This window comes from Megalops cyprinoides, chromosome 21, assembly GCF_013368585.1.
Source record: "Megalops cyprinoides isolate fMegCyp1 chromosome 21, fMegCyp1.pri, whole genome shotgun sequence".
NCBI lineage: Eukaryota > Metazoa > Chordata > Actinopteri > Elopiformes > Megalopidae > Megalops > Megalops cyprinoides.
Window position 1 is genome coordinate 26024429 of NC_050603.1, and position 25072 is coordinate 26049500.

The 25072-nt window shown below is 40.4% G+C and overlaps 1 protein-coding gene across 2 annotated transcripts in view; it reads left to right on the forward strand.

The window, feature by feature from the left end:
* Nucleotides 1-25072, forward strand: part of csmd3b (CUB and Sushi multiple domains 3b) — a 523594-nt gene that overhangs the window by 188352 nt on the left and 310170 nt on the right. For both annotated transcript variants that reach the window (XM_036516253.1, XM_036516254.1), the window contains exon 5: nucleotides 2725-2932. In XM_036516253.1, coding sequence (XP_036372146.1) covers nucleotides 2725-2932 — 208 coding nt within the window. The remainder of the gene's footprint in view (nucleotides 1-2724; nucleotides 2933-25072) is intronic.

Consider the following 25072-nt stretch of genomic DNA (forward strand, 5'->3'; position numbering starts at 1 on the left):
ATGGTGGAAGAGTGGCAGTTTCATGGGACATGGTGCCTGTGGCATTGCACCTTCTTTGGAAGGTTCCCTACATCTGCGATGACAGCTCTGACAGATCCACAGCCTGCAGCGTTGTTATCCAGGCTAACCCTTGACACGCCTCGCTGGTCTGCCAGCCTTAAATAATGTGTAAAAGTGTGGGAAATGTGTGGTGTAAGTGGCGAGGAGCAAGTCTGAGGCAGTGTGGCACAGACATCGCAAAGGCCAAAGGCCTTTTTTCAGGCGTATTTACACACACCTCTTTGCAGACACTCCCTGGGCCATTTTGGGCCTTGAGAGAAGCCTTCAAATCTCACACAGAATGCGGGCTGCTTGTACATAAGTCACTGACAGGTAAATGTCAGGGCAGTGCACCTTGCATCAAAATAACATCAGGTTTAGTTTTTGCTTGTCTCTTTTCATCTGCCAGTGACCTTCGACCACACATGGGATCCCTTGTCCTCAACTATTACAATATAATAATGCTAGTACAGTGAGAAGTGTGTTTGTGAATGTCAAGCCTCAAAATCTTTGCATAACTTGGTTGACATTACAGGGATGAGATAAGAGGTCCTCGTATTCATTTATTTGTTTGCAAACATGAGGTTATCTCTGCAGTGCATGATTGAAAATACCAAGAGAGCACCAATGTTGCAAGGAACTCTGGGGGGTATTTGTACAACAATGCCTCCTGGTGATGAAATGTAAAAAAATGCCCCCTGTTTGTCTTAGATAGAGAGCAGTAGATGGCATCCAGCATGCAAACTGCATACTGTCATTCTGTAAATGGGGGTATTCATGGGCATGCACATAGTGGAACACACATGATTAAGTCACCGGTACTGGCAGAGAGGGAGGAGTGCTATATTTATATTTCTGCATCTTATCCATATGAATGAATCTGTGTGGAGTTAGCAGAGCTCTCCATGTCCCAGAAGCAGTGAGTGGTGCCAGAACCCCAAAATTCAAAACTGCAAGTCACAATGCTCGAGGAGGGTATGCTACAGGTTGGATATGAATAGAGGCTTCAATTTGTATGAGGCAGACAGTTCGAGAGCCCTTAACATATCAACCCCCCCCCCCCCCCCCCACACACACACACACACACCAAAAAAGAGGACATAATTTATTACTATTCGTAATGTGTTCATTGTACATCAGAATGAAATAAGGAAGTATGTTATTTAGCAAAAAGAGATCATCCATCATGTTTAAGAATGCCATGGGCTATATTTACTGCTGGTGAAACATACTTATGATGGACTGCTAGTTTCAGAAAATGCAAGAATGGTTTTATTTTCCTTTAGTACATTCTTCATGCCGCAGCGGTGATCCACACTAACTTGTGGCCCAGTCATTTTTCTATTGCCCATGTGTGAAACTTTCTATATTTTAATGCCAGCTGGATTATCTGCCATTATTATAAAGCATTTTACTTCATAGGAAAGTACATCAGTAATCAACAAAATTATGTCAATCAACAAAAAGTAATTTAAAAGAGACTATTTCAATTAATTGTGTTTGAATGTACAGGTAAGGTGGTGTGTGTATGTGTGTGTGTGTGCGCATATCCACTGGTGTGTGTGCATGCACATGTGTTGGGGTGTCTGTGCGTGAGGTGGGATGTGTGTGGGTGTGTGCATACACTCTGATGTGTGCGCGCGTGTGTGTGTGTGTGTGTGTGTGCGTATGTGTGTGCATGTTGTTGGCGCATGTGTGTATGTGTGTGTGTTTGTTATTGTGTATGTGTGTAAGGACAGGTGCATGGATATATACAGTAAATGTATGAACACTGGCATGGATATACATGCCTCTATGTGTATAAATGTACATGTGTATGTAGTCCTGTTGAAAAGAATTTTAGAATTTGTTTTGGAAGTAAACAAATGTGATTGTCATGATACCAAGGGCATCCCTATATACGTGTTTAACCTGTATGTACATACATGTCCATATAATGTGTGCATGTATGTACATATGTATGTATGTAGATGTATGCCTTCATGTATAAATTATATGAATATAATTTATAATGTTTGCACAAACCAGTCCATGTGTCTTTATCTGTACATTATTCTAACATATTCAAATACAAGAATTCTGGAACTTTAATTTGAGATTCTTCTTTGAAATTAAATTGGCATCCTTGAAAAAAAAATAGATAGGAGCAGATCTAAACTCTGTTGGGAAAATGCAGCTGGGAGCACTTTAGTCAGAAAACCTTGGTGCATTGGCAGAGCCCATTAAAAGTGATGACAGAGATGAAAGTGTTTTAACTCCAGAGGCTCTCCTAATAACCACTAGGTTTTTACAATATGATGAAAAGAGCTGGGGAGCATAGCATGGAAATAGAGAGGCTTCATTTGATTTCAATTTGTGTGAAGGCGCAGCAGCAATACAAACTCCAGCCCCGTTCTACATTCTGTTCAACTGTTACCTTGATATACTGAAAAAAATAAGTACAATATGCCCAATGAAATGTGACTATGAATAATTATGCTGCTGCCAAAATGGTCTGGAAAAAAGAAAGAAATTCTAAAATGCTACATACAGTATGTATACAGACTGTATATATGCAAATATATACAAATGCATACATATCATATAGTTAACTGAGAAGGAATTCAGCTGTTATTTTCTACTGTATACTTTGTGAAGTACCGAAGTCAGATTCCTAACAGAAGTCTCTCCGTGTTTGATTGACAGCTGAGGACACATGTGGTGATACTCTGAGAGGTTCAAGCGGCATCATTTCGAGCCCCAATTTCCCCAGTGAATATTACAATAGTGCGGACTGTACGTGGACCATACTTGCTGATCCCGGAGACACCATCTCCATCATTTTTACAGACTTCCAGATGGAAGACAAGTATGACTACTTGGAAGTGGAAGGGTCAGAACCTCCAACGATATGGTGAGTCCACCTGCTCTTCTTTGCTGGCATTTGCGTGCAGCTGTCAATGGGGCTGTATGTGGTTCACACTTCATTCAAATGATCTGTGCATACTGTTAATATTTTAAATCAGTATTATTCTGCTGATTACATATGACTTCCCTACGCAGATAATAGGTAATTGGGCAGAGGGCAGGTAAATTGTATGCAGCTGTGAACATTAATATGAGAAGTTTTCATTAATTGAAAACAACAAAATTCAATATACTAGAGGTGCATTAAAAATGTTTTTAATCACTTCACATTATGCACTGTGATGTTATGTGTTTGTGTTTGCATTCACAGTGAGTTTGCTAATTGATAATAATGAGTCATTATTTTGACAATAATAATAATAATAATAATAATAATAATAATAACACAGTTGTTCCTCCCATACATACTGCTTCTCCCAAACCAAACAGAACCATGATTCTGAGGTAATGGAGGCAGAGGCCTAGCTCCCCTTCATTTAAAGGCTGTGTTACTCTGTCCATTGACATGATTTATTTAGTCAGCACCTGGTTTTGCGAAATCCTGCCTGCACTAAGGCTGACAAATGCAGCAACCTGCTAAGCGTTGATGACACAACATATACTGTATATACAGATGTAGCTGAAGAATATTTTTTGCTGCTTTGCTCAAGCATTGAGACTTGACGCTTCATGCCAATAGCAGAGTACTGGTGGCAGAGCCTGGCACTCTTATCTGCAGGTTGTAAGTCACTGACGTATTTTTGGTTATCTAGCTACCCAGACACCTTTTTCTTCACCTCTGGTATACTTAACAATGACAAACAGAGTAGCAGGATTTTGGTCTCATTTGGTTTCATGTGTGACTCATGGTATGTTTGGATGGTGCTGTTTCACGCATGTCATGTCATAAGCTCTATTTTCCACTCGTGGGGACAGAAAGTGGGAGGGGTAGCGCTGATCTGTTAAGAATGTGGATCATAGGAGAAAAGGCCAAGACAGTGAAATGCATCTCTATGTCTTTTCTCCCATGATCCACCCTCCTATCCCGTGTTCTGTCACCGCTGGTGACGTCAACATTTATGAACGCCTTGCCTGTTTGCAACATATTGCCATCTATGTCATTCAACATTCCATTTTCAAAATGTGCAAGGGCAGCACGATTTTGTGGCTATGTGGTTTCAGTGCCTCATCGTGGAGAATATCCACTGACCACCTGTCATGAACATGAAGACACAATCAGAAACATAATCTCTGCAGCATTGTCTATGCAAGATTTAGCATGTTTTCTTCAACAAATTCAAATTCTAGATGGTGGCATGATCCCACATGACACAGCTTTCGTTGCAGCGTGATCAATTCTTAATCAAGCAGGCGGTCCACTAAACAAGAGAAACAGTGTTTTTTTTTTTCCCAGTGCGCGTTTTGCAATAATGTACACTCAGCTTTCTGAAACATGTCACTTGGTCTCCAGCTTGCTGTGGCATGATAATGGACATGGTTTCACTGATTTACTTGCAGGTTTTCTGTTGTGCATGCCAAAAGAGTGGCAAAAGCCATGTTGTATTACATCTTCCATTCAAACTATAAATTTCTGAGAATATATTAACTATATGTTTTTGAGAATAATTGAACCATATAATTTTCAGTGACATAGAATGTGGTCATTTCATAAAATCCATTTCCATGCACTACTCTCTTATCATAATTGCATCTGATTGCATGCGGTCGCTTTACATATGTCCTCTGTGTTCCCGGAGAGCAGCAGACATGAATAGTGCATGGCACAGAACCCCTCCCCTGTGTGCATGCAACTGGATCTCTGCTATGATTTTGGACTAATCGTGCACAATGCCACTTAATTTGGACAGCCTTGAATCTGCTCTAGTTCAGAGAGTTCAGGCAGCAACTTCTGGCCCATTGCACAGCACTTGCACCTCTCACTGACCACAGTCCACAAATGGTGCTATACTGAAAGGACTGTCCTGCAAAGCATACTGTGTTATTTTGGGACCCAGATGGAATTGAGCATTTTACAGGTGATCAAAGCTTGCATGATAAATTGGCGATAAAGACCCACAGTCGCGGAGCGAGCAGGGGGGCAGAGAGTGCAGCTCCCTCAGGTCCACGGTTCTTCCAGTCACAAAGGGGCCCACCTTGGGCCCACTCTGTCTGACTGAACATGCATTTTGTTGTTTAGTTGAATATTTTGACTAAAGTTTGTTTGTGTGGCTTGATTCCAGCAAAAAATAAATAAATAAATAAAAAGTCAGACTGAGGGCATAATGGTTTCGACGACCCCTAAATAAGTTTCTCGCCACAATATTTATTTTGAATGAGCAGAGACACAATAGAGTTACAGAAAACTTGCTGTCCAGTATCCTTGTGTAAGTGTACAAACAGAAAAATTACGCCCTCTGTTCGAGTTCCAAAGTAGGAGCTAGGTGATCGCCGGCTGTCTTGTTTTATTCCCATCGCCGCCAGTGCTGACGGAGCTGCAGTATTTAAAAATGGTCTCACGCAATGAGGTGTGCTGAAATAGCCCACCTCATTGTAATCTGCATTTCTCTCCATTCCGCCCTTCCCTCTCCGTAAGTTTCCCCTTAGATCTGTCTTGCATCTCCATACAGCCTATAATAGTCTGTATAAGGGTCCACTACAGGTCCCCACCCCCTCTCCAATGAGCCATTGGCTCCACCCCTGCCCACAGTTTATAATGCACAAGCGCAAGCTGCACAAGCATTTGGCTCACAAGCAGATGCTCTCTGTGGTCCTTCTCTAAGCCTTTAAATTTATCCATTCACATGAGCAGGCACGATTTCTGACGGAAGTATCTGTTATTGCTCATTTCAGATGTTGGCGCTGTCATTGTCTGTGTTTCTGTGTATGCATCTCTGTGTGAAAGTGTTCATCATCCTCAGGAGGGAGACTGGCCAGGAACAGATGTGAGCACCATTCATGCTGTATGTGCCTAACATGTTTAATTCGCTCATCATAACAATATTTAATTTCACTTCCAATTGATTGTCCTCAAATTAGTCCATCGATCTCCTCATATATTCCTGTAAACCAATTTGCTACCGTCAATGCATAATGGATGGATAATCATTTTTGTGCCGTGGGACATAAAAATAGGTCTCTCACAAGATTTAATAAAAAAATACTGTTCTGTGATAGTGCACGTCTGTTGTGAATTCGAAAGCATATCATGCAGGCACATTGCAGTTATCCCATGAATTAGTTCTGTAACCAACCCATACAACATGTTTCCCTTTTAATTACTTTTCATATTTGTAGCTCATCATCCATTTGCAGGAATAATAAAAAAACCTATACAGAAATTGCATTAGTATTATTCACAGAACAGTAAACTACTGCCCTTGGAGGAGCGACACTTCCTCCATTTAATTCCACCTTTAATCTTTTTTTCACATGAATGTCTGCCATGCATGAGGTACATTATATGGATTTACTATGTCTGCTAAAGGCTCAAGCAGCAAAAAAAAAAAAAAAAAAGAAATAGTTTGCTTTGTAGCGAGGCACAATTGGTGTTGCAATGAAGCTCTGCATTTTTGACACCTACCCTCCCCCACCCACTATGTGCAGTACATTTTAAGTGTCTTTAATACTCTTCCATTTAAGTGTTCATTTACTAAAGGAGTCCCCGATTTGTGTTCACAGCAGGATTTAAACCCCCTGCATAACACAATCTTTCTCATTAGTGCTTCCATTTGTGGCAGGGTTTCCCTGCTGATTCCCTGGCAGTTTCTTCCTGAATACTCATAGACTTTGCACAGCTTTCACAGTTTCACAGTTGTTTACCAAAAAAAAATTTCTCAAACAGACAAATGTAATTTGGAAATATTCTTTAAAAATGGCAATTTTGCTAAACAAACTGAGTGGAGGAAAAGAAAAACAGGATGCAGTGAAGCAGGTTAGAGTGTTTTGCATTTTGTGGGACGATTTTCCTTTCTGGTTTAACATGTTATATTTATTTATGGGAGGGGGCAGCTGAGCTTTGGGCTGAGGGTTTGTCTGGAGTTGTCATTCTAAAGTATTACACTTGAAATAATTTTGACAAGTTTAACACAGGGTATTATTACTTTGGGTCATTTACAAGGAGAGATAAAATGGCACTGTTTGTCACTTCAAGTTTTCCTTTTCTAATCATGAAATTATGGCGTTCTTAATAATCTAATTGAGTAGCCCTATTAGAAGCTAAAAGCATATTATTGCTCTTTGAGATGAAATATGATGAGCTCAGTCGAAGCCTGTTGAAATTGCCATTTTTAATGTGGCTCCAACAGAGCATTACATTCATAAAACAATGCCAGAAATATACAATAAAATCAGGCAATTGGCTGTGAAGTTATAATGACAGTAAGTAACAAAGTAAACAAATTCACATTGGTGACAAGATGCCAGTTATTGTTTAATTACTTTTGAGGTTATGCTTTGTTTGCAGTTTTTTTTTACAAGTCTTATCTTAGTCTCTGGGGGAAATGGTTGCAATGAGAATGTTGGAACTGAAATAACACACCATAATTCCATACGCATATATTTCAATCTGCATGTACTGCTATATACATTTATAAAAATAAAGACAAAAGTATGAGGCAAATGTTTCTAAATATGAAGTAAAAATACATGTTGTTTTGTACTATGGTACAATCGACAAACACAAGCCATTCAGCAGGCACTGCATTGTTGTGGCAGATGAGCCGACAAACGTGCCGGATGTGCCGCACTCTGGTTGGCTCCTTGCCATCTGCTGCATTTCTCTCTTCTTATGGCTGTCTGGCCAGTGTATCTGACACCCATTCACAACTAGCCACACTGGTTGTACAAGTGACAGGTGCAGCATACATACACAAACACACATACATACATACATGTTCAAGTATGTATATATATATATGGATATATAAATACAGAAAGAGAGAGAGTAATAAGAGAAAAAGTGATAAGGCACAAGATTAATGAATAATAGTTAGCAATTATAACAGAAATCCTTGTTTATGATCTTAAGCAGATTGTTATTTATGTTCCAAAGACCCACTATAACAGCTAGTCCCAGTGAGGCAGAACAGAGGCACACAGGTACACCCTGGTGACCACAGGAATCAGAAATGGGAAGTTTTTCATTTATTTCATTCATAATAACTCAATGTGGTTCAAAATACAGTATCCGAATATCTGCAACTGCTGGGTCTATATGGATCTAGTCTGGCCTTACCCTCTTAGTCTGTGGGCTTGCTTCCATGGCAGTTCTCCTTGTCTCCCACAGTCCAGATGTATTTTAAATGCATCTTTGTGAGTGATGCCTTTCAGCAAATGGACAAGTTGCTCTTGAGCATGGCCTTTTCTGGTTATTAGACTTTGATTGGTCCAATAATGAGCGCATCTGTACTGTTCTTTCACCGACGTTCACTTCACTTGATGGATGGGATGGATGGGTGCATAGTATGCAATATGATCCGTCATATGACCAGTGCTGCCATGCGCAAGGACACTAGTTTAACCCTTCATATAATTTTCTGTCTTTTTTTTTTTTTTTTTTTTTTTTGAGGGTGAACTGCCATCATGTTTAGTTCCCAAGCTTACATTGACTTACGGGATATTAACCTAAATTAGCAGCACTGATATTTGCCAGAGGGCAAAATGTCAGCAAATGTTATTTACCCATCCCTTTTAAAAACCAGGGCAGCAATATAGTATATACAGGCTGTGAGTCAAATAATGTGTAAGGCAAATGTCCAAGTTTAGATAATTAACAGCAGAGAAAAAGAATCAGTTTAGGTCAGGGTTGGGGTTTGGAAAGTGAGCTCTGTGTATGGTATCCCTACATGAACATAATTGTAATTGACTCTAACTGACTATGTTTTACATGAACGCAACAGCACACTTTTCCTAATATGCATACAGAGAGCTACACATAATGCATTGTCAGTTGTGTTCAGAACCATGTTTGAAATGTAGTATCTTGGTAGTACTGAAGTATCAGTATTTCTGATACCTTCTTATACAGTGAACAAAGAAATGGCCTTGGCACATGGCTAATACTAATGGTAAATACAGCTATGGTTAGCTAGCTGTTTGTAGCGAGTCAGAGGAACAGTTCATCCTAAAACTGGTATGTCACTCCAATGATTTGGATCAATAACAAAAAATCAATGCATATTCATAGTTTATTGCAGACAAGTCAGAAAACAATGCAGGAGTCTAGGGAATGATTCAGTATTTTTTGCCAGTTTTTGCCATGCTGAGCTGGCCTGCATTATAAAGATAGTGCTAACTACCAAACACCATTGTGCATTGTATTTAAGAGTAACATGTATTTGTTTACATTGGGGGGAAAAAGAGGGCAAAGTCTGGAAACCTCCCAGGTATAATGGAGACACCAACATCAGTTTTATTTAGGTTACAACCCAGGTCCTCATTAGCTAAATGTTAAATAAGGTGTCAAATAATGGGCCACATGTATCAACGGTGGGTACGCACTAAAATCGTGCTGAGCACTTTTCTACACATAAAATGGTATTTATGAAAAGATACTTCCCGGGAAAACATGCATACCTCTACACATGGTCTCGAGGTGGCGTACGCATAAAATTTGTTATTTGCAGATTGGCGACACCAAGAGGAACTAACGGTGATGCAAGTAAATGGGTCTTGTGTCAATCATTGATGAGTGTTATCGCGCCAGGTCCTGGTGTCAGGATGAAGTGACTGAGGGGGCAGTTAAAAATGGCGAGGGGGCAAATCTTTTTATATAGTACAACAGTAGATTATCATCCTGATATTGCCCATTTCTGCATTTTTTCATCCTGGTAATATAGTGGCGTTTTGACTAGATGCAAACAATTCCCTGCCTTACCTTTTCCATGTGTTTGTGCGTCATGGCCATAATATGAAATAGGAATATTTGGAGCAGATGGCCAGGTCACCACCTAAAATTGGTCTGGTGGTAGGTTTAATGAAATTCGTTGATTTAACCACGCAATAGTCTCTGAAAGGCTAAATAACAACACAAGACTACTGTTTCAAAATCAAATAATACATTTATTTCACAGCAGTGGTGAAGCCAGTGTTAAAAGAGAGGCCAAAAAACGAATAAGTGCACACAGGACCAGTGTGTCCACACCCGGCGCCACGAGGGGGCAAGAGGAGGCTTTGCCACCTCAGTTGTATTTTCTGCCCCCGTTTAAGTTTTATGTACCCTATAGAAAAATAGCACAAGCAACAAAAATATTGGAACGTTGGAATACTCGCTGGAAACGACACAGAGAAGTAAAATTTCAGTCAATGAGAGAGAGGAAGCGAGAGAGCTCCATGGCATGAGCAGAAAGACATACCAAACGATCTGATTACCTTTGTTTTTTTTTACTTATGACCCTGACACTGTTGGCTACCATTTTGTTGATTTTAGCAGTCATCTCTCAGTGGTTAGAATCGTTCATAAATTCTATTATTTTGCGTCTTGTAAATCTACGTTCCGAGTGCTCCGATTCCCAAGTGTGAGGACACTCAGGTTTAAAATCCGACCACTTCTTTTTCTTCTCCTCCACCGTCCGCACCTTTGTTGAAACTGCATTCATAGCAGTCACCACTTTGAGCCACTCCGCATTTTTCCGTCGATTTGAAATGCCAATAGTCTGGCCTCCATTTTTCTCCTCTCCACCTCATCAACCATCACCTCAATCTCCCTGTCCGAATAATTTCTTTTCTTACGTCCTGCCATTGATCTTCAACATCAGTCTGTGCATTGCACTCAGATTTACCTGGGATCTTTAATATGCTAATTCGACTAATTAAAGGCATGTCTCGGTCCATATAAGAACAATTGTGGGAGTGGACGTTAAGCACGTTCATGTGCATTTAATCTCACGTTGATTTGATTTACGATCAGATTTATGAAGACAATCAGGCGTACGTGGTGTTTGATAATTCTGAAGAAAAACCTCCGTACACAAATCGTGACATTGTGCATACGCATGGACCTACGGCAAGTTGTACACAAAGATTGATACATATGGCCCAATGTCCAATGTAAATTGTGCCCTAATCGTAGCCCCACTGTACTTCGGTAGCTAGATACAGAGACTGGAGGATTCGAAAGCAGCAGAAGGGCTATATCGCAGTTTTCCAGGTTTCCTGTAGTTGTTGGATGATGATAATCATCATCATCATTTTCTTTAAAATGCACTGCATTTGACAGCAGCCTTGACAGCAGAGGAGAATGTGACACCTGTCAAAGTAGACAATCATAGGTGGAAAAACCTAGACTTAAAAAATGGAGGCGCTTTAGTGGGTGTGCCTGCTTAAATGACAATGCTTAAATTAATATTATGTACAAAATATCTGATGAATACCAAGTAGCAAGCCTAGATGTCATTTACTTGTCAGTAGCAGCAGCTAGAATATTGGCTGTCAAGCTGATGGAGTCATTACGCTGTCATTAAAATAGAATGTCCTCTATTATGGCTTGTCTGTGCTTTCACATGTTTGGTATATTCAATGCGAAACAGCATGACATAGAAATAGTATATTTAATTTGTGTGTTTGTTTTTTCTTTTCTTTGTTTTTTTTTTTTTTCTAACCCGTTAGAGACACAGTATCTGTCAAGAAGACAAGGAACAGGAAAAACAAAAAACAGTGGGGCTGTCTAGACTGATACCTGTCGATAATTGCCCCCTCACAGTTGCCTTCTGACAATTATCTTGTAAATTGACAATTAAGAATTGGCCTTGTTGTCCTTTTAAAGTGCACCTAAGTATTGTAATTCCAAAAAATCTGGCTGCTGGATGTTTACTGATCTGTGTTTAACTCTTTGCTACATGGATACTTTTTCTACGTGTGATGAAATAAAAAATAAGTATTGGTTACTTTTTCACTGTCTGGACTGCAGTGGCATTTTTTTTTCTCACTGAAGGAACATTTGAACAAATGTGTGTATATATATATATATATATATACACGTATGTATGTAGTGTGTAAATGTACATAAGAAAGCAGAATGAGGTGGATTAGCAGACAGTAATAATTGTAAAAATTCTTATGTGACTACTACTATTTCACCACTGGTACTGCAGTAGCCCTGAGATCATGAAGTAGTAGTGATAGCAGCTGTGTGGTACTAAGAATGTGAAGTGATTCATTCTCCAGAGCACATTGGATCTTGCATGCAAAGTACAATTCATGATATGCAATTGGCTGAAAAATGCATAGGAAGATGCTAATAGAAGCAATTCTGCTGCCAGATGCATTATGTAATGTTTGCAAATGGCTCACTACTCAAATCTCAAGTGTGGCCTTTATCTTGAGCTGGCTTGACTCTAATCCTGGCTGTGTGCCAGCATACTTCTGCAGACTAGTGGAATGGAGACAGACCAAGGAACATGGAGGGAAGCATCTTATGCTGGGGGAAGGAGCATCCAGTGCTTTTGTTCCAGCTAGCAGCTAAAGTAGTTTGCCTTTGATTTGGTATTCACATGGGGTCTGGCATAATGTGGGATTAGAAAAATGAAGAGCATCACTTTCTGCCAGATGTAGTCTTTTTTATTGGGTTTCATCATCTTTATATATATATCTCCTTGGGTACACAGTAAATTGGAACTTACAGTTTAACACAATATACATAATTATGATTTCTCATTCAGAGAAATGGACATCCCTTTCCAAAAAAGGTATACTAAATGTATATTTAAATTTATGCTATATTATTCTGCAACCAGGTTTCTCACTTAATATGACTTGGAATAAAATTTAAAAACAACTCCCATTTTCATAAAGAGAAAAATAAAAATTAACAAGGTTTTGTTTTTGTACAGCTAATACGTAGGATAAATCAGTACACTTCAAGTGTGTTTCTTCCAGAAGTGAAATGTATATCATTAGTTATTATTATTAGCATTAGTATTAGTGTTAGTATTAGTATTACCACCCACTGAAAACATTGGCTTCACTCCTCTCCATGGGGGCTATATACAACTGTGAAGCAACTGCTCTTTACCAGAGGAGTCATAAACTGACACATGTAGCCAAGATAGTTTTATTACAGTTTTAATCCCAATTGTATTACCAGCACAGGGTTTTTGCAGTGTGATCACCCTGCACACAGGTAGCACTACAACCTAGTGCAAAATGCTATTAATGTCATTCTCCTGTGAACTTTTATTGGGTCCAGCTCTTGGCAACACAGGACTTGTCCTTGGCTAGTCAAAATTGTGTTTCACCCAATGCTGCTTATAAAAGCAGATGTCGTTAAACTAAATTATAAATTTAAGTTATTATCCTGCAAGTCACAGCTCTGGAACCACTCTGTCCTACTCTTCTTCCGCTCCTGTTCACCATGCTGAAACGATGTGTCAACAGCAGCAATAACGTCTATTAGGCTCACAGTGACGCGTTTACAATTCTGGTGCACAGCGAACCAATGGCATTGCTGCGTGAAAGCCATGAAGGGTGAGTTATAAATATGAGAGGAGCTGTGACCCCTGGGGCACAGACATTGTGGAGTGTGTGAGAGGTTTGACTATGTTACCCCATTTTGCTTACAAGACCTGTCTACAGTAAAGCTATCTGTCCTGATTCAGCTTCACAAATGTGTGGCTGTAAAGTGCTCTCTGTCCTATTTGCAGTTCTCTCTTAATCAGGAATTTCTTTCTGTGTTTCCCATGGGAACATTGAATAGCTTGATTATAGTTCCTATGTACCATTTTACAGCTTGGCAGCTGGGCGTTCTAAGTGGCCTTTCTGTCTCCACATAAATACACCCATCATGCCACTAACACAGACCTCATGGCTGATGCATTTTGTAAAATCCTGCAGTGGTAAATGATAGCTAGTTTTAAGCCAAATGTTTTAACTGTGCATGTTCGGGATGGCATCTCGCAGTTTTACATCAGCTCAGCATTTCAGCACCGCACCTGGTAAACTCACTTCTGCAAATTAACCAATACAAATAACCAACCAATAACCAATAACCAACTGCATCAATAACTGATCAATAACACTGGGACAAAATCATCCCTATACTAGTGCTGTTCAAGTAAAGATGTTCTTTTCAAAAAAGCAACAAAAAAAACAATCCACTCACAAGAATCATTTTGGGCACACTCATATGTAATACAATACTCAATGGAGTTTAATATTGCATCATAAGTGGGGAAAAAGCTGTCTGAATTTGAATCTCAGAGTTTTTAGAGTGAATCTCACCCAATTAGTCAAGCATCTAGCACATATATGTTTTGACTAAAAATGTGGGTAGTTTGCCTAAGTGCCTGGATGCTAGACAGCATGGCACAAATAAGATACTAAGAGAGAATAGAGCTTTTACAAATTAAAAACAACTAAAGGAAGTTCCATAATGTACATTGTCTGAGCTTCTGAAATGAAATGTATAAACTGACCAGCAGAATAACTGAGGCGATTCAAACTATATTTACCCAGATGTACCAGATGCATTTTTTTTGTTTGAAATCTCCATATATTAGCAAATCAGAATGTTAAACTGTCCCCAATTCCTCATTTCTTACAAACAGGGCAAAAGGCCAGTCAAAGCTAGTTCATCCTTTAAGACACTCATACACCTAATTAAAACAATAAGTATTGCCTTAGTAACAGCACAAAACCCTAATTAAGCAGCTTCATAAAAGGGAGACATGCATCTAATAAGACCTATTGTTTCTACATTAAAAATCCAGAACAGCTGTGGTTGTGGTCTCATTAGTTGCAGAGAGGAATTTGAGAGATCTTTCAGGTCTCATTGGATGCAGAAAAAGGAATTTGAGATAACATTCTGTTTTTATTGAATGCAGAAAAAGGAAGGTGAAAGAACATTCTGATCACATTGGTTCCAGAAAAGGTATTTGGCTGACTGTTGGGATGTCATTGGATGCAGAGAAGGTGTTGGACAGAGTGCTAGGCATTTGATAGGATGCAATGGTCTCATTGGATGCAGAGACTGTATTTGAGGCAATGCTGTGGTCTCATTGGATGCAAAAAGGTAATTTGACTCAGGAGGTTCTTCACTTTCCACTCTGTGGATATAATATCAACTGGAAACAAATGCACTCAGCACACCTAAGGAGACTGCTTTGGCCCAGATCCCCCTTTGCAGAACTTCGAATGATTGAAATGCATCTCAGTGGAAATTCCATCAATGCAATCACACCTTATCAAAAAGTACCAGGTCCTCTGACCACCCATCAAACCATCTCAGGCAGCATGTAATGCCCCCCACCCCCCATTACAATAACATCAGCCCAAATACATTGTGCCCAGTCATAGTTACATCTCAGGATGTAAAAGCTAATAAAGTTCTTTTTTTGGAACACTCTAAGATAGTAACAGAACCGCCACACTTTTCCAAGACACAAATGGGGTGGATCCAACATTTTACCTCCACAGTAGCTTATAGACCACAGTTTCTCAATGTTCAGCAATTGTTGAAATGGATAGGGGGTGAAACCAGCCTCTAGATATAAGCTGAACAAATAGTTTCCTATTTGCTGTTACTTCAAACTTGTCCACTCAAAGGAACAAAGATCAAAACACTCAACTGCTACAAAGAGCACAGATCTCTGTGGTAGTGGTCTCCTGAAATGAAATCAGATGTGTTCCTTGGATACAAGATTATCCTTAATCTGCTATCTTTTATTTGGCACAACTCTGATTCCGCAATCTCAGGCAAATCAATCACATTCTCATCATCAAAATCTGCAGGCATCAGGCAACTCAGGCATCTTTTCAGCAAGGGCACACTGACTTTCCCAGCAGAGCTGGTGCAGCTTTCCCACTTTCAAACAATCTGAGAATTCACCCAGATAATTTGATATCAAGTCAGTCATCATCATGACGCTCACTTGCAGGTCAAAAAGTCTGGTATGACTGTGCAACCAGCAGGTAGTGCGCATGCGTAGGCGTGCAAATACGGTACAGCTGACAGTACCAAATGCCTGCCCATAATTTTTGGCTTCCTCTGACGGTAGAGACTGTCTTCAGAAATGTAGTTCAATTCAATTCAATTCAATTCATTTTTATTTGTATAGCACTTTTTACAACACGAGTTGTCACAAAGCAGCTTTACATTGTTCCCAGGCCTGAGACCCCCTGAGAGCAAGCCTAAGGCAACAGTGGCAAGGAAAAATTCCCTATCAGGAAGAAACCTTGATCAGAACCCGGCTCAGAGGGGGAGCCCATCTGCTCATATGTGCATATCCCATAACATTGCTAGCTAGCTAACATTCTTGCTTTATTGCAACGCAAGATCTAAGCGAATGAGGTCATCAAGTTATGCCTAATGTTTTCAGCGCTATGTGTCACAGTTCGTTATAGCTAAAACACTGGTTGCATTTTCTGTGAGTGTCTACACTATCGAGATATGCTACCAGCTTATTTTATGATGGTATAATTTTCTTCTAAGGTCATTTTAGACTATTTTTGTCATTTTAGATATTTTAAATATGACAAATATAATCTCATGTTGGTAGCATTTTCTGACAAGATCCATTTGTTGCCTACTAAAAATCATACGCAACCTAGGGTAGGCTACCTGCGGTAGTATTTCAAGTTAGGGTAGCAAAGAATGATGGCTGCAGATAGGACATTTCAACAAGGTAGGACAAAACGACAGAACACCCAAAATTATTTATGAAAATCAAATCAAAGTTATGAAATGGTCCTACTGATTAGCTTACCAAGCCCTCTCTGTTTTTTTTTTTTTTGGGGGGGGGGGGGTTGTAAATCGGCAAATACACAATTTACACAATTTAGTTATATTACACTGACATTACTAATGTTACTAACATTTGACTTATCAAAATGTGCTTTCTATCGCTAATGTTACTGTTTCTATAACACGTCAAAATCATGTGAAATTTTTTTTTATTTTTTATCAAATAAATCTTACTTTAATGATTGACTTTTTAAAACTGGTAGGAGTTTTTTATCAGTGTTCATTTGATTTCTTCACTTTTTTACTAATTGTTATTACTATTATGAATTCCATGTAAAATATAAGTAGGAGGAGGATGTGATCTCTCGAGGGGGTGGGGTCACATTTCAGATGTTCTGATGTTTTTCATCGTGATACTGCACATGCCATACTTTTCCTCCATGTATAAGACATGACCAGATGTCACCTAAGGGGGGGGGGGGGGGTTATACTCTATTTGATACCTCAGATCATATGTTATTATTATTATATGTTTTCATGTCTGAATTTGCATAAGAGGTGTCTTAGTGTGTGTATAATCATAGCCAAAAGGAGGGAGGAGGTCGATCCGTTTCATTTGTTTTTCACCTATCACTTTCAGCATGCATTTTTCTTCTCTGCCGAACAGGCAAACACATCTTTCACAAGAGATAAGACACCAGAGGCTGACACAACATGAATAAATGCAGTTTAGAAACTCCGCTGTAATGTGCTACAGATATTTTAGTGACAAAGAAAATGGTTTTTGTACATGTAGAATTGCTTGTCCTTTACCCCTTGTCATCTGCACTGATGTGGAGATGATTAGTCTTGGGCAATGGAGGTTTTGTGTAAGACGCCAATTTCCCTCAATGCCAAACCTCAGTGCTACCCAGCCATATGCTCCTCTGTGCTGCAACAGCACTGAGAGCTTTCCTGCGCATGTATGTCCTCAAATATTCAGCTCATCCTCAGTTAACTGGAGTGCTCTGTGTAAACAGGGGGAAAATAAAATGTGAAGTAAACTCAAATGAATAATTATTTCACATCGAAATCCCCAACTATTTCCCTCGTCATCTTAGTTCCTGGAATTAGCATTCAAAGGTTATCCTACAGCTGAAGATAATGTCTGATCTGCATAATTTTTATTTTCACATTTTGAGCTGATTTTGCCATCCTGTGAGCTAGAGATCAACCGCCTTACTGCCCCAGTGTGATTATTTCTCTCCTTGATGTACAGACAAAGTAAATAGAACTTGATTTTAAGACTGATATTGTTGCTTCATGAAAACCGTAATGACACCCATTAATATAATGTCCCTCAGATGGCTTGACCCTTTTTTTTTTGTTTTGGATACCCTTCTATTTGCATCAGAGACCCTTGGATGAGCGACATATTTCACCCATTTAAATTGGATAGCCTCAAGTATTAAGTCTAATTTTGGTGGCAACACTGATTTTCTAGTAAAGTGAAATCAGCCTGAACAGCAGGACATAAGAAAGTTACTTAAATAGGTTGCTTGGGAAATGACAGTTGAAAAGGGGCAAAAGCAGACACAGTTTCTTTTTGGTGGCTTTTGTCTGCTTCCCCACCTTACTGCAGCTGTGTTGCCAGTCACATGGCCAGAGCAGTGTTTCTGCTGCCAGCCACCCGAGCAAATGACCAGGGGTCTAATTAGGCCTCTGACAGCTGAATCAGGACACGTGCACAGTTCAGCCTGGGGCATTTTGCTTTCGGGTGGTGTGTGTGTATGTGTGTGTGTGTGTGCGTGTGCATGCGTGTGTGTGTGTGTGTGTGTGTGTGTTTGGCATTGTCTATAAACCTCAGACAGGAGCGATAGCTGACCATGACTTCCCATTACCATCTCTGCTAATTAATTCACCTCTTAATTATGATTATGAGGCTGGCACATATTCCTCCTGTTTGACTTTCTTGCACAATAGGTGTCAGTCATATTGACTCCTGTTAAAGAGGTTGAATTCTGGCTGTTCAACAGAGGGCCGGCAAAGGGCCTATTTACTGATTGTGAGTAGTGAGGAATGCTGAGATCAGTTTGGAGAACCTGGCGCGGAGCAGGACTGGGGAGAGGAGGGTTCTTAGGTCAAAACATCACTCCTGACCTGCCTGATGCCATGGAAGAATCAATCCACCTGCAGAGAAAGGCCACAGAACCAAGTTGGGGAAAGCAGCATGTTACCTCTAATATAATAGATATTTTCCTTCTCTGAGTAAGCTCAGTGCAGACCCACCCCACTAACTGAACTTATGAGCCCCCAGTCTACTACAGCAGAAAAGAAACGCCTCCCTGTGTGAGAAAACTGACAGATCTCTTCATAACAGCACACACCTTTTAAAGTGAAAACAAGTTTCATACCCCACCTTTTGTCCACCTTTACCTCATCAAACACTTCCTCATATGCACAAGGAACTAATGAGACTCCCTTCAGGGTTATTGTTGCTGCATTAAAAAAAGAAAACAGTGGGGATTTTGTCTTTGTGTTATAAACTAGCCTGCTCTTTCAAGGCTTGAGGCATCACTACAAAAGGTGCTGTGTCTAACAGAGGCAGCCTGTGATACCCACTGTGACCTTTTCAGCATAAACTCCTCCCTTATAATACCGCTTGCTACTTTGTTCTGAGTAGTGGGGCTGACGCAAGTGCATGCTTGCAACAAACACATCTTTAGAAGCATCCCAGTCTGCTTTCATGTTTAACATGGTGTCAGTCATCTGAGTTCCTTCATCCACTTCAGTGCCTGATGTAAAAACTGACAGATAAACTTGTTTTTGTTCTTGACACATGTGAGTATGTCACCCAGGGCCAAACGTGTTTGTTGACTCACTAATTAAAATATTATTTTTTACCCATATGGTTGACATTGCGCCACTGAAGATTGCTGATAGCAGAGCACACTGATGTTCCTGGGCTGCTGCTCAGAATTTCAGAGCTGAAATAAAAAATACTGCTTCCTGGGTAATGATTTTACTTTTTTGACAAGTGGCCAAGCCCTAAACAATCAGTTCTGTAGGCCTACTGAGCAAAAAAGGGAACAGGATTGAGTGTGCGCTGATACAGAAATCATCACATTCAGTTTTAATCTTCTGAGGAAAAATGCACTCAAATGGAAAGCTGTTACCACAAATTACCATTCCATGCATATTTAACCTTGTGCTAGGACCGAGACAAGCATCACATATACTTATCTGTTCTCACCTGATGATTTAATGATCTGATCCTCAGGTTTACTTATATGGTGCATAGTGAGCTTTGGGAACAGTGCAATCAACTTTAAATGTGCAATTATGTGAATTAACCACTTTGGATTGTATAAAACAAAGTATTAGGAAAAGGTAGTTAGATTAATTCTGATATGTGCAATGATTGAGTCAGTGGTCATCCCTTGCTTTATCTGAGTTGACACATTAGTGTCCTATTCCAGACCCCTGAAGCATTGCAGGGCATGCAACATTTTAAATATGTCTTCATTTAACATGTAAAAACCCCTTTTACAGGGAGCATGCCCTGAAGAAGATCTCATCAGCTGCAGTATGTAATTTCATGTCATGCTTGCCTCTTTAGTGCCCTTGAATTTCAGATTCATTTGTATTGTTTCTGACAGAAAAATCTTGACTGGAACATTTGCACCTATGCCAGATTGCCTTCATTTGATTTCTATTCAAATTAAATTATGTGTTGAAATATATAAAGGTAAAAGCGTAATATATACATATGCATTTATGTAAATGTATTCATGTTCATATAAAATACATCCATTTTCAAGAAATGAATACAGTTAATATTATAACATGCCAGATAAAGATAGGCAAGAAAATCAAAATGGAAGTGTGACAAATGGCCATAAGAGGGCCTTCTGGAGAGGAAGCCCTGCGCTGTGTGCACAGCCCTGAAGAGTAGCATGTCTGAGTTAGGAAGTGAAGATAATTGGCTGTGACCTTTCCTGGAATACTGTTGAAATGTGCAGCTCCCCAAACCACTGGCGCTCTAGTTCCTGAATCACCTGGTTCTTCTTGTTGGACTCCAAACTTTTGGAATTTTAACAATAAATAAGGATTCTGCAACTGTCATAAAGTGACCAGAAGAGTTTCACAGTGGACTCATTGCATTGGAAGATGTGTCACAGATTAAATGGGGGGAGGGTTTCTGTAAAAATATGTTCTCTCACCTATCACCATGTCCACTGTACTGAAAACACCAGTATTCAATTCTCATGTAAGTCTCCCTTTCCCTACCATTGTAAAGTCCCTTCAAAGAAAACAAGCAGAAGAAATAACCCATCTTCTCTGACATGCACTGTGAAGCTCTTCTGACCATGTTTCATTTTGGGTATGTCAGTATCATTTTAACTTGCTGTTGCTTTTGTGAAATGGACCAAAGCATCCTACAGAGTGGCTTTTTAAAATGGGAATGCACCATGCTGATCCAGATAAAGCCAGGTAAGGGCAGATGTTCCTGGGCCATGGTTACAGCTCCTATTGAGCTCCATTGCATGGGCACGTTCCAATCTAATGTGTGTAAAATCTATTAATGGAAGAGGATTCTACAGTAATTGCAACCCATTGCGCATCTGAAAGCACATTGTAGGGCATCTTAAATCCTCACATGATTGAGACACAATTTTGACAAGCTAGCGAAGGAACAGGAGAAAGGGAAGACACGTCAGGGGGAATTAGTCAAACTGTGGCAATGTGGTGCCACTTCATTGCCAACACCCCTGTAACGGTAACAAAAATCAAAACCACGTCAGCTTCCAGTTCAGCTATCTCCTCGTTTGCCCCTTTGTTTTGCTTTATGAGAAGGCCAGACTGTTTCACAAATTCACAAAATGAGTGTAGAGATCTCACTGACACCCAACAAATTGGTTAGCAAAAACTAGCAATAGAAAAGAAATAGAACAATGAAATGAGCCTTCAAGCTAGAGAATAAATTGTATCACGTACATATATGTATGCAAAACCCTCTGGTTTTCCATAGAAACTCAGCATTTGTATTTACTTTCACAGCTGTGGTTCACGCAGAATGCACTGGCTGGTCTTCAGCAGGCCAGCAGTCCTGCACTCAGACAGAATGGGAGGGATGAACACAGCCTGTAGTGTAATTTATGGTGTGTGAAAAGTTATCATTCACTGCAAAAGTGCAACTTTAATCAAAATTCTTATATATAATCTGATTTAATTTAATCTGATTTTATAATCTGATCTGATAGTGCTCTAGAATCTAAATTGCCATATCCCAGTGGTCTGTGTTCAGACTATGCTTCTATGTTGTCCACACCCCTATTCTATGTTATGGGAATGAGTTAAAGAGAGGGAGAATACATAAGTGCAAAAAATGTCATCAGAGAGCAATGTCATGAGCTTCTGTCCTGGCCATTCCAGCTAAAGGATCTGATCAGATGTGTTCACATGTGTTCACATTGTAGCGTCGTTAGGGTGAATGGAGCATCTCTCCATTGTGATGTTGTGTGATGTTATGCACACTGCGTTCCAATCAAAGGGGCTGGCATGTGTGGATGTGCATGTCTGGGAAATCTATCCTGCCAGAATGTAAATGGATCCTACAGCAGTGCTGGAACTGGAAGCAACGTGACCGTGACCTTGGGCTTTATAGATCGGAGTGTGAATCAGCCCCACCACACGTGCGCGCGCACACAGACACACACACACACACACTCTCTCTCTCTCTCTCTCTCTCTCTCTCTCTCTCTCTCTCTCTCACATACACACTCTCACACACACACAAAATTGTGCACACACATGCACACACACAGACATACACACAGAAGCACACACACAGATGCACTCCTTTAAATACCTTTCCTCTGGTCACCTTGGCATCTTGACCTGGTTCCTTGACATCTTGTAAAATACCTCCCATAAACACACAGAGGCACATGAAAGCCCTGCCCGTTTGAAAGGGTTTAGTGGGAAGGGAAGGGCAGGGCTGGTGTGATATTCTGCTGGTAGAATGCCAGGCATTAGAGAGGTGTGGCGGGCATTAGAGAGAAGTGGCAGCATTAGAGTGGCCCGGCGGGTGCTAGAGAGGCGCGGCAGGCGTTAGACAGGTGAGGATTACATGATAGAATCACAGCACACAGACAGTATTTAATTGGGGGGAAGCAACAAAATCAGCCATTGAAAGGAAGTAAGAATGAGTGCAGTAACCCCGGCAACCTGTGAGGAGAGCTCCGCTGTAATTACAGCTTCTCAGTGACGGTTGGGGGGCAGCTCTGTGACTGCGCTGCTTGCCACGTTCCGCTTCGCCAAGCGGATGCCTTGACGCAGTCTGAGCCCAGAGCCTCCGGCTGCCTCTGCTGAGGCCAGACTGCCTCCTCCTAACTACACCACAGAAATACAATGGATGAACCACTCACACTACACAGAAATTACTGTAAAAATATACACTGCACACAAATATGGTGTTGGACATATCTGTGGGCTGGGGTGGGGTTGTGGTGGGTGGGATTAGAAATTCCAACATGCAATTACCAGACCATATGATGAAGTTCTGTTGTCACAAAACTCATTGTTACCATCACACATTCTTTCATACTGTAACATAATCCGAAATGTATGGAATATATGAAATTGGCTTGTCATGGATAATGCTGTTTATAAACCACAACGGGATACATGAGATAAACCTGTCCAGAACGGCACACAGTAATGTTCTCCATGAAACATGCTGTTACTCTTTCCTTCCTGCTGCTGCCCTTAGCTGTAAATGCACTCACATGCATGAAACAGCGCAGGGGAAGGAGGAGTCCACGCACAGTCAGCAGATTCATGGATGGCCCCTGCTCACCTGCATCCCTCTCTGCTATCTGACTAAAGGGACCAAGGTGTGTCTTGCAACCATGTCTCTGCAACCTGTCTTGAAGCATCAGCTTCACCCAACTCCTCTAAGTCCCCTTCCTTCCTGGGGGGTAAAGTAAAATGCTGTAAATCATATACATGGGTATTATACTCAATGTAGATCATATATATATAGCTGTTGTAATCAATGATCAAAGATCAAAGATCAGTTATATGGATGTCAGAGTTGGGGTCAATTACATTTCAATTCAAACCAGTCAGAATTAATTGAAATTCTATTCATGAATTGAAAATTTTTCATAGGAAATGATGGGGTCATTTTCAATTCATGAATTGAATATTCATTTCACTGAATTGAAATGGCATTGCACTCTGAATGGATGGATATAATCCATGATTTGGGACATTGACACAATAAGACACAAATTCTGGTATGTGTTTGATCCAAAAAAACATACAAGTACGGGACAGGTGTGTAATATTCTGCATGTTCCATTCGTGAATATGCATGGATACAGCTGCGGCTGCAATTGACTAATGCGTTTCTGCTGTGCCTGTGTTCTCAGCGTGCAGAGCTGTTCCAAATCGTGACTGTGTCACCCAGCTTTAAACCCACACTCTGTGTCTGCAAAACCAACTGGGCTGTCATTTCACTGGGCCTCCCTGCCGCAAAAGGTTAAATATCTGCCATGAGCACGAGCTAGTCTCTGAATAATATTTGAGGACCTCCGCCTCCCTCGCTGATTGCTTGTGTGCCTACAAGCATCAGCCCGCACATGATACGGCTGGGTTCTGGGACTAATTTCGTCCGGAGACACATGAGAGTTATTCCTCTGGCTCAGAGAGCCACTTTAAATGGAAGTGGCTGGTAGGCATTGCTCTCAGTACCCAGAAGACTCCTCCACAGCGGCAAAGGCGAGCATAGAGGGAGTCTGTACAAATGCACTGCTTTCTGGCAATCGAAAAAGCCAAGCCAGGTGTTTGGAATATGACATCTGTCCTGTTGACTTGTAGCACCAGAAAATGAACTGCCATCATGGTGAAACCTTGGTAACATTTTCAAATATCATGATGGACTTGGAGTTACATTTTTTACTGGCTTTTGAGTGTTTTTTTACTGTGTGTTGGTTATGATCTCACACACAGTGGAGATTGTGTGTGGGTGCATATGTGTGTGTGTGCATTTGTTTGTCTGTATGTGTATGCACACTTGTTTGTGTTTGTGTGTACGTGTACAGGTGTGTGTGTGAGTGTGTGTGCGTTTGTCATGGCTGTGTGAGCTCGCAAAGAACAGGTTTCACATTGGTGGATAGCAGGCCTTTGAGTGTCCCAGGAGAGTTGTGGATTAAACAGAGCTCTCTACCTTTCCAGCATCTGTGGAGCCCCTTTACTTTGCTGCTTCCTCACTGTGGAATAGTTTGTGTTCGGCAGTTTTCAATAGCTTTTTGTTTTTCACTAATCAGAGACTGTATTTCAGTGAAATTTGTATATTTTTCTCAAGGTTAGTCAGTTCCTTAGGCAAAAATGTCTGAGTCATTCAATTGTTAATTTAAATGTATGTATTATTAACAACCCTTCCCGCAAGTTTGTCAGCAAGCAGGAGCTCACACTGATTCCTTT